This window comes from Natrix helvetica (assembly GCF_964273705.1).
Source record: "Natrix helvetica genome assembly, chromosome: 15".
Lineage (NCBI taxonomy): Eukaryota > Metazoa > Chordata > Lepidosauria > Squamata > Natricidae > Natrix > Natrix helvetica.
Genome location: NC_138565.1, coordinates 3,244,521 through 3,258,574, shown reverse-complemented (window position 1 = coordinate 3,258,574; position 14,054 = coordinate 3,244,521). Strand labels below are relative to the sequence as shown.

At 47.8% G+C, this 14,054-nt stretch overlaps 1 protein-coding gene across 3 annotated transcripts in view; it reads left to right on the top strand.

Moving 5' to 3' along the window:
- FKBP15 (FKBP prolyl isomerase family member 15) overlaps positions 1-9,740 on the top strand; it is a 33,619-nt gene extending 23,879 nt beyond the window's left edge. For all 3 annotated transcript variants that reach the window (XM_081967215.1, XM_081967214.1, XM_081967216.1), the window contains exons 21-29: positions 183-319; positions 1,207-1,362; positions 1,968-2,120; positions 3,280-3,372; positions 3,996-4,097; positions 4,279-4,386; positions 4,538-5,100; positions 6,441-6,537; positions 7,667-9,740. In XM_081967215.1, coding sequence (XP_081823341.1) covers positions 183-319; positions 1,207-1,362; positions 1,968-2,120; positions 3,280-3,372; positions 3,996-4,097; positions 4,279-4,386; positions 4,538-5,100; positions 6,441-6,537; positions 7,667-7,747 — 1,490 coding nt within the window. In that variant the 3' untranslated portion in view covers positions 7,748-9,740. The remainder of the gene's footprint in view (positions 1-182; positions 320-1,206; positions 1,363-1,967; positions 2,121-3,279; positions 3,373-3,995; positions 4,098-4,278; positions 4,387-4,537; positions 5,101-6,440; positions 6,538-7,666) is intronic.
- The last annotated feature ends 4,314 nt before the right edge of the window (positions 9,741-14,054 follow it).

The window sequence follows — 14,054 nt, the reverse complement described above, 5'->3', positions numbered from 1 at the left end:
GGACTTTTCGTTTGGGTGGGGAAAACCCGGAAGCTTCCAGATTCGGGTTTTCCCAGATGTGCCAGTAGGACATCTCTAATAAAACGGAGCTTTGGAGAAACTTTAGACCTCGCTTGGGGTGCCTCAAAGCTGCGTTTGCTGCCACCTCTATGCTTTTGTTCCTCTCTTCTCGACTCTTGAAGAACTTCGGGAGTCCTCTGAAGAGGCCAAGACTAAATTCGCGGTAGAGAAGCAGAGCCGTAAGCAGCTGGACGGGAAGCTGGCGGCGTTGGAGGAAGAGTTGGCGGACCTCCAGTTGGAGAAAGAGAACTTGGAGAAGGTGAGGACCTCTGAAAGATCTAGAATCCTGCTTAGAGTTCTAGATTGGGCCCGCGTCACACGTTCCCAGTGGGTAGGGATCTGTGTTTGCGGGTCGAAAACAGGAAGGAACAGGCCGTCCTCCCCTTGTCCTCCCATCTTGCTCAGTCTTCCCCCCCTCAACCTTGCTCAATAGTAGTAACTGGGAGAAGGATCTTGGAGTCCTAGTGGACAACCAGTTAAATAGGAGCCAGCCGTGGGCAGCAGCTGCCCAAAAAGCCAACACAGTTCTAGGCTGCATCAACAGAGGGATAGAATCACGTGAAGGGTTAATAGCACTTTATAAGGCCTTGATAAAGCTACACTTGAAATACGGCATCCAGCTTTGGTCCCCACAATGTAGAAAAGATGTGGAGACTCTAGAAAGAGTGCAGAGAAGAGCAACAAAGATGATTAGGGGACTGGAGACTAAAACATATGAAGAACGGTTGCAGGAACTGGGTATATCTAGTTTAATGAAAAGGGGAGACATGATAGCAGTCTTCCAATATCTCAGGAGTTGCCACAAAGAAAAGAGAGTCAAACTATTCTCCAAAGCAACTGAGGGCAGGACAAGAAGCAATAGGTGGAAACTAATCAAGGAGAGAAGCAACTTAGAACTAAGGAGAAATTTCCTGACAGTTAAAACAATTAATCAGTGGAACAGCTTTCCTTCAGAAGTTGTGAATGCTCCAACACTGGAAGTCTTTAAGAAGATGTTGGAGAACCATTTATCTGAAGTGGTGTAGGGTTTCCTGTAGGGGGTTTGACTAGAACACCTCCAAGGTCCCTTCCAACTCTGTTATTCTATTCCTATTCTATTCTATTCAACCCATGGCTGCTGTCTCCCATCTTCTTCCTCCCCTTCAGAATCTTTCCGAAAGAAAGAAGAAGTCTCTCCTTGAGAGAAAACAGGCCGAAGAAGAGGTGGATGAGATCCGCAAGTCTTACCAGGAAGAGATGGACCAACTCCGGCAGCTTCTGAAAAAGTCACGGGCCTCGTCCAACAACGTCGCTTCAGAGCAGGTGAGAGTGAATTTGCCCCCAGGTTCAGCTGGGCGACAGATCTTGGAAATTCAGGCTTTAAGCAAGGCAAGGAAAGGCTCTTCCTCTTAGGAACTGTAGCTTTTTCTTTCGTAGAAATTCTGGTTTTTGTGGTATCTGAACTTGCAGACATTTCATGACCCAACTAGGTAGTACCGTCAGTAGAGTGTGGCACCTGTTTCCTGTTTATATTCTTTTTCCCAGTATTAAGGGTTGTGTAGTTTGCTTTCTTGATTAGGGTATTGTTTCCTCCTTGATTGACACCTCCGTAGTTCCTCGACTAGGATATTGCTTTCAGCTTGTTATTTGTCTGGTGTCAATCCCTGCTTATCTGGGTGTTGGCTGCTAAAGATTTCCAGTTTTTGTTCGTTTTCTAAAACCTGCTCTCTGCGGCTAAATAGGCCCATGTCCCTCTTCACTCCCACACACTATCCACAGCGCTCTGACCACTCAGCCTCCTTTGTAGACGCGTCACGTTGCAAGGAATCAAGTCACTGCGACGGCCTTTAATGGCGTTCAGGGCGCAGGAAGGGCAGGGAATCCTTGTGTTAGAATGGAAGCCAACCCGTCTATTTGTTCTGGGGAAGTTTTCCCTTCTGCAGACCGAGCTGGAGTCCCAGTGGGAAGCGAAGTGCGAGCGTCTGCTGAGCTCAGCCAAGGAGCAGCACGCCCGCCAGTTCCAGGAAGTGTGTGAGCAACGGGATGCCCAGCTGCAGATGGTCTCCCAACTGGAAGAGAAGGTGGGTAGCGGTAGGAGAAGGACAGGCAGGTGGAGTCAAGAGAGGAATCAGCCTGGAGTCTTTATGTTCCCATGAAGGATCCAACCTCTTGTTTTGATCCAGGCTTCCTTAAAAAGCATGAAGCAAAGTCTTGGTCCCCGCAAAAACCCCTTTTATTTACACGACTGTGAATTCCTTTCATTCGCAGTCCGCAAGGCTTAGCAAACAGTCTTTCAGAGGAATATTTATCCACACGAACCTTATCTCGCTTGGAGAGCTGCCAGATAACTAGTTTCCAAATGGCAGGGCAAGGCAGAACTTGGCACAGAGCCTCTTACAGTCACAAACAGAACTTTCCACTCTTGAAACGACCGAAGGAACGAGTTGTTTCCTGCAAAAGCCCCCTCCCCATTCGCTCCTCTTTTGTTTCCTATGGGAGGGGCCAATCACCTCCCCGGTGTGGCTTTACTCCGAAGTCGACCCTGCTTTCTGAGTTGTTCTTGTCTTCTGGCAGAAGAATTTCTCTTGAATTCCGTCAACTCTTATCTGGATCCAATTTAGTGCTGACCGTGAATTGATTAGACGCTTGGGTAAACACACAAAGTTCAAACGCAATTAAGCGGAAGTCAGTTTCAGCTCTCTGTGAAGTTTCCAAAAGATGGCCTGATTAATTTACGAGCCTCGAGACAAAGTTCAAAAGAAATCCAGTCATTTATTAGGATCAACATTTTGGCATGTTCTTCTGCGGAGCCGAAAATGATTTCTGCTTAATTGCGTTTGAACTTTACCCCCCTGTATCCCCTCCCTTCTGTCTGTGTCATAAATCACATCCACCAACAAGGTGCTGGGGCAGGCTATGAACAGGCGCATTTCACAAGCCAGCTGTAGGAATATGAGACCTGACTCTGGCCAAAAGTATGCGTGGGCTCCGCATTCCCCCACGCTAACCCCCTGCCCCTGTGCATGCACGACAAAAATCCGAAAACCAGCTGGCTGGCAAGAAGCGCACGCGCGGTGGAGCTCAGCTGGACAACGGTTCGCGTGCCCACAGAGAGGGCTACGCATGCCATAGGTTTGCCATCACGGCTCTAGGCTCTGTTGTAAGCCAACAACGGGATGCTTCAGAAGAAGCCGTCTGGTTCAGCCTGTCTGAATGTTAACCTGTGTCTCTGCTTTCCAGATTTCTCTGCTCAAGGCCAGCAGGAGCTCAGAGGATCAAAAATCCGCACAGCTGCAGGATCAAGTAGAGGAACTAGAGGCGGTTAAAAGCAAGGTGAGATTCAGCAGTTTCCTGGGCCCGGACATTACCGTATTTTTCGGAGTATAAGACGCATCGGAATATAAGACGCAGCGAGGTTTTGAAGAGGAAACTAAAAAAAAAAGTTTTTGCACTCTGCAAACCTCCCCAAAACGGCCCGTTTTTCACGAAAACAGGCCCGTTTCCCCCCCACCCCCAAAAGGCACGAATAGCCTTTAGGGAGCTTGCAAAGTACTCCTGGAGGGTTGGGGGGGGGCAAAAACGAGCAAAAAGAGGCTATGCATGGCCATTTGGGTGAAGGGGGCAGGGATTGGGGAGGAGAACGCATCCAATATTTGGGGTGTGTTTTTCAGCATTCAACCAGGATGGACTTTTTAGATTCCAAGCCCCATATATTATATTGCCAAAAGTATTCACTCAACAACTGATTATGTGGATGGGTGAGCGAATACTTTTGGCAATATAGTGTATATTATTCGTGCTTGATGGTGGTTAGTTGGTCTCTTCTTTTCCTTTTGCATTTTAACTTTGGAAATAATTTTTTTTTAAAAACTGTTTAAAAAAATCTGCAAAACTGGAGGGGAGAATCCTGCCTCCCATCATACTGGCATGTTCTCTTTCTCTAAACCCCGTGCCAGTGTGCGGCCTTGAAGTCCCAGCTGGCAGACCTCACCGCCCATTATGAAGACCGGATCCAAGAGCTGAGGAGTAGGTCCCCACCGACAGCTTCAGCTGAAGAGGTATGTCCATGGAAACCCTTATTAAGTAGGATCCTTTAAAAAAAAATAAAAAAATGGACTGCATCAGGGGTGTCAAACTCTATTTCGTTGAGGGCAGCATCCGGGACAAGGAGTTGGCTTCCTGCTCTTGGGAAGCCTCGATCAGAACAGGTAACACTTCTACCCCCTCTTACATTTCCAGGTGAAAAAAATCATGAACAGGGTCTTCCACTCCCTCCGAGGCCAATTTGAGTTGGAGGAGTCCTACACTGGAAGGATCGTTCTCGGAGTGGTCATGAGCACCATCAAGGTACCCTTCAAAGCCACGGTTTCATCATCCTTTGGCTGAACTGCTCCTTCGTCTTCTCTCACAGGTCTCCTTCTGCAGTTTTCTAATCGAGGAGCGAGAGGTTGAGACACTAATCTTTTCCCTTCCTTCCTTCCTTCCTTCCTGTTGCCAGACAATAACTCTGCAGCTGTTGGAAAGGTCTGAAGAAGGCAGCCACGAAGAGCAGGGACCGCCGCAGAGAGGAAGCCCCGTGACCCTCGCCCGAGATCAGTCAGGCAGTCCTGAGGAGGCGCCGGCAGTGGCATCTCCTGTACCTTCCGGCCACCTAGAAGAAGACCCAGACGGTTCTGCTCCCTCTTTAGAAGGAAGCCAAAGCAAGCAGGAACGGGAGGCCCAGCGTTCAGACACGCCTAACGAGTTGACCCCGTCGTCCCCGAATCCGGTCACAAAACCCCCAGAGGTGGAGAAGAAGGAGGCGGTTGTGTCTTCCGGGCCAACAGAAGCGCTTGCTTTAGATGGTGCTGTTGAGGACACACCCACAGATCCTGTCCCCTTGAAGCCAGCAGCGGAGGAAGCTGTGCCTACACTGGAGCCCGAAAAAGAAGAAGACACTTCCCCAGATGTTCCTAACCAAGATCCAACCTCCTTAAACGTCCCATCCGGTACCACAGATGAGAAAGTCCAAGCTGCGGAGATGCCACCACCAGCATCCATCCCTCCGACTGAGGATTCCAGGTCAGTGCCCATCAGAGGGGGGCTTCTCGTCACTTTTCAGCAAGTCCTCACATCATCCCAAGTCAGTTGAGGCAACCTGAGCTCCCCAAATTTGGAGTCGGAGGAGGCAAACCTTAGCGAGAACATCTGCATCCCTTGATGCCCATCAGCATAGGACCTCTCCAGCTTGGGAAGCTGAGAGATGATCCCTTGACTCTTCCAAGAATGTTCTCTCATGAACAGCCATTGCATATTTGGCTCTCCTAGAGCTTACCGTGTTTCCCCGAAAATAAGACAAAGTCTTATTTTCTTTTGGCCCCCGAAATAAGCGCTTGGCCTTATTTTCGGGGAGGTCTTATTATTTTCGAGGTTCAGGAGGCGGCGAGCGTGGTCACCTCCTGGCTGCGGCTGTGTTGCAGTATTTTCAGGGAGGGCTTAATTTTGGGGGAGGGCTTATTTTAACACATGCACTCAAAAGCCCAAATTGGGCTTATTATCCGCGGAGGTCTTATTTTTGGAGAAACAGGGTAGCATATTGCATGAGCTGGCAGCCGATTCGGACAGTGAGGAGGTTGGGGAGGAAGATGGGCCAGTCCTGGAGTCTGGGGAAGGCTCTGATGAGGGCTCTGTGTCGGAGGCAGAGAGGGGGCCAGGGCCGTCTGACAGTTATCAGCTGCCTTCAGAGTCAGACATCAGTGAGGCAGAGGAACAGCTGGAACCTCTTCCCAGTGTGCGCATGCACAGAGTTGCCAGACGAAGGGAACAGCTAAAGAACAGGGGTCGACTTGGGAGTAAGGCCACAGGTGGACGGTGAATGGCCCCTCCCAGAGGAAATAAAAGATGGGAGAAAGGGGAGTGGAGTTTGCAAGAGTTTGCTTAATTGGTTCGTGACTCTCTGAGACTCCTTGCCAGGTTTTGCATAGATTGGCCTGGCAGCTCTCCAAGCCAGATAAGGTCTGTGACTGTAAATACTCCCTTGAAAGACTTTGCCGGGACTTTGCTAGATGTGAAGGAGAGGAATTCACATTTGCTTAATAAAAAGAGGTTTTGTCAAGAGGAGGAGTCTGCTTCGTGATTTGGTGAAGCCTGGGTCAAAACAGCGGTAGACTTACCATTGGGACGGAGTGGGGGGGAGGTATTGCAGCATGTAGATGCTGTGATGGGGAGGGGAGGAATCCTGGCTTGTTGTTTTTTTTTACCTTTGGGAGGAGAGTTGAGGGGTCTTTCAGCTAAATAAGCCTCTTTAAGCCTTTTCTAAAAGGGATCTTGAGATGCCAGCAGTTTCCAGCCACAATTACAGGTAGCTCTGTGGTTTTTTTTTTTTTTTTTAGTTCACTTATTCGCTTATTCATTTCGTGCAGCACCCCTGAGGGTAAAGCCAGTTTGCTGAAAGCAACCGACTGTAAGCTGCCTTCATCAGCAGGTCCACTGGAAGAGGAAGAGGACGATGAAGAACTGGTGAGGCTTGGGGGAGACTGCAAGTTTGTATTTTTACCTGCCCCCTCTCAAAAAAAACAACAACCCTTTTGGGACTCTTGGTCCAACAATTTGGAGTGTGAGTTAGGATTTCACACCTAGTTGGTTTGAAGGACTTAGTCACATTTTCTTCCCAGAATGTAGAGCGAACTTCCAGTTGGCCCGTTGGACTGTTTTTTGCCCTTCCCAGCTTTTGGAGGCTTTTCTGAAGCCTGGGGAGGGCGAAAAATGGCCCCAACGGGCCAGCCAGAAGTTCAGAAACGATCTGTTTCCAGCTTCCGGGGAGGGGGGGCGTGAGGGAGGCCGTTTTCGCCCTTCCCAGGCTTCAGAAAAGCCTCTGAAAGCTGGGAAGGGGTCATGCGCCTATGCGCAGATGGGCGAGGAGGATAAAACAGAATACATTACTATAGAATAGGGAATGGAATAGAACAAGAAATAGAATAGAATAGAATAGAATAGAATAGAATAGAGAATAGAATAGAGAATAGAATAGAGAATAGAGAATAGACTAGAGATAGAATAGAATAGAATAGAATATAAAAATAGAAAATAGAATAGAATAGGGAATAGGATAGAATATAAAGAATAGAATAGAATATAAAAATAGAAAATAGAATAGAATAGGGAATAGGATAGAATATAAAAAATAGAATAGAATAGAATAGAATAGAATTCTTTATTGGCCAAGAGTGATTGGACACACAAGGAATTGGTCTTTGGTGCGTATGCTCTCAGTGTACATAAAGAAAAAATAAAATAGAATACATTCATCAAGAATCATAAGATACAACACTTAGTTGAAAGTCATAGGTTACTTATAAGCAATCAAATCATACTAGGAGTCAAATAAAAGCAATATAAATTGAAAGACACCAGCAACACGGTTATAGCCATAAGTGGGGGGGGGAGAGATACCAGAAAGGAAGAGAAGAATAATAGCAATGCAGTCTTAGTAAATTATTAACAGCGTTGTGGGAATCAGTTGTTAAGGAGAGCGATGGCAACTTTGAACGGTCCCTAAATTAACTGATTTAAGTTGATGTACTGCCTGTACATCTGGTCCACTCTGGGAAGCGTTCCAGTCTCACACTTGTCTTCCTCGGTCCTCCAGAGCTTTAAAGGACAGCCTCCTCCGACCCCGCTCTTCGGTGATGACGATGAAGACGACGACGACCTGGATTGGCTGGGATGAGCGACGGAGGAGAAAGCTTGGTTGGAGACTTGCGACGGAAACATTTTGCTTGGTTGTTTTGCACAGGGGAGGGGGTGGGCTTGAGAACTGGCCGGCACTCGGGCCCCTTCTGCAAGATTCTGGGATTGCCCCTTGCGCCCCCGGGGGCCTTGAATGCCAGAGGTTTCTCCCCCTGCACTGAAGCACAAAGCAAGCCCTTTCCTGCATTAAACTCTGAAATTCAGGCTCCTGCTTCTTTGCAAGCGAGAAAGTCTTCGTGGCGGGACAAGAGGAGCTGAAATGCAGCGTCCGGATTTCTTCTGCGATGCACAGGGGAGAATCCCGGGGTTTTTTTCCCCTTCCTGTCCACCCCACATCTCCCCACCGGTGCTTTTGAGGATTCCCTGCTTGCGAATCTGTCCTCCCTCTATATATCAGTTGGTGCCTACACGAAGGTTTTAAATGGTTAGAAGGGAGCCTATTTACAGAGAGAGAGAAAGAAGAGAGGGGGATGATAGATGAAAGGAATGAGAGAGGGGGGGAATGATAAAGGAGAGGGGAATGATAGATATGAGAGAGGAATGAGAGAGAGAGGAATGATAGAAAGAAGAGAGGGATGATAGAAAGAAGAGAGGGAGGGATGATAGATGAGAGGAATGAGAGAGAGCAAGAGAGGAATGATAGAGAGAAAGAAGAGGGGAGAATGATAGATGAGAGAGAGAGAGAGAGAGGAATGACACACAGAGAGAAAGAAGAGAGTGGGGAATGATAGATGAGAGAATGATAGACAGACAGACGGGGAAATGATAGATGAGAGAGAGAGGAATGATAGAAAGATAGAGAAGAGGGAATGATAGAGAGAGAGGGAGGGATGATAGATGAGAGAGGAATGAGAGAGGAATGACAGAGAAAGAAGAGAGTGTGGAGTGATAGATGAGAGAATGATAGAGACAGACAGACAGAAGGGGGGAATTAGTGAGGGGAATGATAGAAAGAGAGAGAGAAGAGGGAATGACAGATGAGAGAGAGAGAGGTTAGAAATGGCTCAAGGACTGAAAGGCAGTTTTTAGCGATGGACGAATGAATAGATTTGGAAGTTTTGATTCCCGGGTGATTTTTCATCGTTCTCCTCCTTCGAATAACTGGAAAGAACATCTCTGTGCGTTGAGCGACTCCTTGCCTTATTGGTGAGATGGATTTTACGATGGGCCAGCTTCTCCTCGGCCGGGTCAAAGGGCAACTAGGAGTAGCTCCCTCGTCCCTATGCAATTTTCTCACATTTTCCCAAAAAGGTTTCTGGCTGGAGATCTTCTCTTGCAAGTCTTTCCTTGGGGGTTCAGTGTTTCCCCTCCCCCCTCCTTTTTTTTTTAAAGCTGGGGTGTCCGAAGAAGATTTCCACCCCCACCCCCAACTGAAAAGACTGTTCGGCATTTAAGGGGAAGGGGCTACATGTGTCTCTTCCATTTCTAATGGGTTTGGTGTGTCAGATCTGTGGCTGGCGGGAACCCTAAATGTTTGGGGAAAAAGGTGTGTGTCCCCCCCCCCCCCCCCGATAAGCCTTTTTAAATGTATGGATTGGGTCTTTTGAGTGGAAGGCAAACCAGATTAGCTGAGCCTTCGCTCTAGAGGTAGCCGAGTCTTGTTTTAAGGAGGAAGGGATGGGGAATTTCTTTCAAAGGTCGCTGTTTCCGATCGACGCAGCACCAATTGGGGGTGGGGGTTTGTCTTGGGGGGAATGAACACCCCTCCCCAAAACTCCCATTTCTCCGTCCTCCCCTGAAACCGTCCATCTCTTTTGTCTTTTACAACTTGGCTAACTTTGTCGGTTCCGGATTTTTCACTTCGGATGTAGACTGTAGCACTAACTCGGTTGGGCCTTCTTCTGTTGGACCAAATTTGCCAACTTTGTGTCTTTCATTCATTCTTTCTCTTTTTGGGAGGAAGGTGTGGGGTGGGAGGGTTGGGAAGAATCCACAAATAAAAGTGCAATTAAAGGAAATGACATCGCCACTCATCCTGACTCTTTTAATTTTAAAAGAGGGGGGATCTGGTTGCACCTCCATTATTTTAAGAATGTTTTGTGTCGAATTTCCAAAGTACAGTTATGGCTGGGAATGCCTAGATCAGAAGAAGTGCAACGTCTCCAAAGCTTCAAAATGGGGTGGGTTAGCCTGGGGGCAAGGGGGGCCTGGGCAGCACCTGGGCGGAGGATTTTAAAACGGGGGTACGTCTGTGTGCGTCTTTTAAAAAAATTCTGCTATGCTTCTTCTCAGTTTTGGTAGGTTTTCTATTTCAGAAAAGGGACAACTTTGCTGCTGGTCTGAAGGATGATTTAGTGATGGTGTCAGGCTAGAAACTGGGAGTTCTAGTCTTCTGAAAGATCCAGACCCTCTAGTTTTTAAAAAAGGAACTTTTTATTGCAACTTTCTATAACGTAACGTGATAAGGAGTCAGAAGAAATGACCACGTAATTGTTAGCCCAAGCCCATAAAATGTGTCAGTTAGTTGTCTACAATGGCTGAGATGGCTCCATCCGTCTCCAATTCATCCATCCATCCACCAATTTATCCATCCATCAATTCATCCATCTATCCATCCACCAATTTATCCATCCATCAATTCATCCATCCATCCACCAATTCATCCATCCATCCATCTACCAATTCATCTATCCATCCATCCACCAATTCATCCATCCATCCATCAGTTTATCCATCCCTCCATTCATCCATCCATCTACCAATTCACCCATCCATCCATCCATCCACCAGTTCATCCATCCATCAATCCGTCTATCCACTAATTCATCTATCCACCCATCCACCAATTCATCCATCCATCAGTTTATCCATCCCTCCATTCATCCATCAATCTACCAATTCATCCATCCATCCATCCATCCATCCATCCACCAGTTCATCCATCCATCAGTTTATCCATCCATCCATCCACCAATTTATTCATCCATCTGTCCATCCCATCCACAAATTTATCGATACATCCATCCATTGTATCTCCTATCGAAACCTGAGCCCTCTAGCTGATGCTAATCCACATCTTCCAGCATCCTTCATCCCTCGTCGTGCCTGGCTTCGGGATCCTAAGAATTGTAGATCATTACCGATAGGAACAACTGTCACTTTTGTTTGCCCTGGAGAAAATTGTGCAAAATTACAACAGCGGCCAGAAAGAGAGCAACAGATTGACAGAGGCGACCTCATCACTGCTGGATCAGAAAGTCCTGAAGTCACCTTCTAAATAAGAGGAGAGTAAATCTGGGAGCACAATGTGGGTCCTTTGTTTGGGGCACCAGCTGCATCTTGCCCATAGAACCTTCTTTCTTCTGGCTGAGATCAGACTGGGATGCCTCCGCTTGTGGTCTTATTTCTTGTAGGAGAACTTTATCGTCCCTCAAGGCGTGGAGCTCCTCTTGGGACACGGTGCATCTAGCGTTCCCTGTTCAAGAAAAGACCAGCGTGAAGAAGATGGAGACCACAAGGAGGATCAGAGTCACCGCAAAGCAAATGCGCAGGTTCTCCACAGATGCAGGAGCTGAAGATGTCCTTGGAGGCATCTCTATCACCACGGCATTTTGCATCTCCTGCAGACGGAGCCCGTTCCACATCCCCGCATGGAACCCCATGGGGAACGCCGGGACGATGCTGCTGACGGTGAAGATGGACGAAGTAGGTCTATAGGTGTACTCCAGAGACAGGGCCATGTTGCCAAAGGACCAGTCAGAACCTCTTGTGGAATCGTTGTCTTCTTCCAAACCATCTTCAGAGGTGGCCTGGGAATCCTCCGTTCCTGGTGGTCCTACCTCTCGTAGGAGAGCTTCATTGTTCCTCAAGGCTTGGAGGCCTCCTTGGGGCAAGAGGGTCACCATCCGGCAGAAGGGGCAGACCACGAAGGAGACCATTCTGCTCCGGCAAACCAGCTTCCTGAGACAGGAAAGGCAGACGGTGTGGCAACACCAGAGAAGTTTCGGTACCCGCCTGGTGGAAACCTCTTGGTAGGACTCATAGCAGATGTTGCATTCCTTTCCACAGCCCTCCACAGAGGACAAGAGGGCCATGTCTTCTTCAGGACTTGAGATCAAACTCTAGGAGACTTGGGGTTCTCCTAGAGCCCCCAACTCAAGACAGTTCCTTCCTGAAGATCCTCTCCGGTCACCTTGGTAGCTTGCTTTGGCTCTCCGGCTTCTTCTGAACCCAGAAGGACGTCTGGTAGGGGAGAAAGACGGTCACCGCGACTCCTTAAAGCACTCATTCAACCTGCCTTGAGCGCGCCCAAATCTGAGATACGCTCTTAACTCTTCCGCCTAATGAGCTGAAAGTGGGTTGAGATTTCCAGTCAACGAAGGAGTAGAGAACCACCAACCAGCAAATAACATTTCTCTCCAGCCCCCTTTGCCTCCTCTGAACTTTAATCCTTAATCAATGACTTGTTAACTCAACGTTGGTGGGAGTTGCTGGAGGTGACAGGTGCCAGAGGCTGAAAATAGCTTCTCTCCACCCCCACCCACAAAACAAGCTATTCCTAGAGTAATTACAGTGATTTAAGGACACAAATGGACTTCCTCATTCATAGCACCTTCTACAAGCTTGATGTCCCCGTCTTGATCTCGCAGAGCCTCGACAGCACAGGGAGTCCTTGACTTACAACGGTGACCAAAGTTACAACAGCGCTGAAAAAAAGGGACCGAGGACCATTTTTTTCATGCTTACTAACTAGGTAATGTCATCAGTGTACAAAGGAGAGACTAAACCCCAGTTCCTTCTAGCACTGATGACGTTACCTAGCTGCGTCATGAAATGTCTGCAAGAAAACCACCAAGCTCAGAGAACATCAATGGCCCTACTGTCCTCTCCACTCCCTTCTAGCACTGATGATGTTACCTAGTTGAGTCACGAAAGGTTTGCAAGCTCAGAGAGCATCAAGGACTCCTCATTTTGTATTTGCCTTTTCCTCTCTAGGACACTAGTCCTCATCATTAGCTACTTTAATTTCCCAGAATTCTGCCTGGGCATTGGGAATGATTGTGGGAATAGTACCCAGACATAGCTACTTTAATTTCCCAGAATTCTGCCTGGGCATTGGGAATGATTGTGGGAATAACACCCCGCATTTATGACCGTCGCAGTGCCATGTGATCCTTTTTACGACCTCCTCACCAGCGCAGTCCACAGAGAATCGGGATTCACTTAACACAATGGTGTGATCCGCTCACGGCGATTCGCTTAAGAGTAGCAATAAAGGTCATAAAATGATCTCCGTCTTGTTTAGCGACAGTGGGCTCAATGGTGATTCGGGAGGACGATCTGCCTCTGCATGGATTCACTTGGCTGAAGGCACCTTTGGCGCGTGGTCTCCCCCATTTCAGAAGCTAGAAATCTGGGCTCCCTTAAGAGAGGTCAACGCTGCATCCACTTTTGTCCTGGTCAAGCTGCGTAGCTGCTGCCATCATCGGATGCATCTTTTAACCTAGAGTTGAGGGACTTGTCACCTTCCTTGGTCTTCCCAACAGCCCACATCATTGGTTGGGCCAGGGGGAGTATACGTTGCGCGGTCCATTCAGCCTTATCTGGGTTCAGCCAGGTGTTACTTTCCAGCTGGCTGAAAGTCCACTGGGCTAAGGACAGTTGTCCTAACCAAATCTTGGCCATGCTTACAGGGAAAGGGCTGTTTTTTATAAAAGGCAAAGCTCTTATTATGTCTTCTGTGCCCTCCAAAGAATCTTGCACCCTACCCGGCAGACGTACCGAACTTGATTTCAAGGATGCGGGGAAATAATACCTGAAAAGGTTAAACGTCTGAAAATAGCAACTTCTTCAGTCAAAAGGAACATTTTTGACTTGAGCCGCCGTAGTTAGAATGCATTATTGCAGGCTAACTCTGCTGGCTGCCAGCAGTTCGATCCTGATTGGCTCCAAGTTGACTCAGCCTTCCATCCTTCCGAGGTGGGCAAAATGAGGACCCAGATTGTTGGGGGCAAGAGTCTGTAAACCACTTTGAGGGCTGTGAAGTGGCAGATAAGTCTAAGTACTATTGCTGTTGGTCGGTCTGTCTGTCTCTATGTCCAGTATATCTATCTATCTATCTATCTATCTATCTATCTATCTATCTATCTATCTATCTATCTATCATCTATCTATCTATTTAGCTATCTACCTACCTACCATCTATCCATCCATCATTTCCTATCTCTATCTCCTATCTTTATCTACTGTCTGTCTATCTAGCTATCGTGGTGGCAGTTAGAACGCAGTATTGCAGCCTAATTCTGCCCACTGCCAGGAGTTCGATCCTGACCAGCCAAGGTTGACTC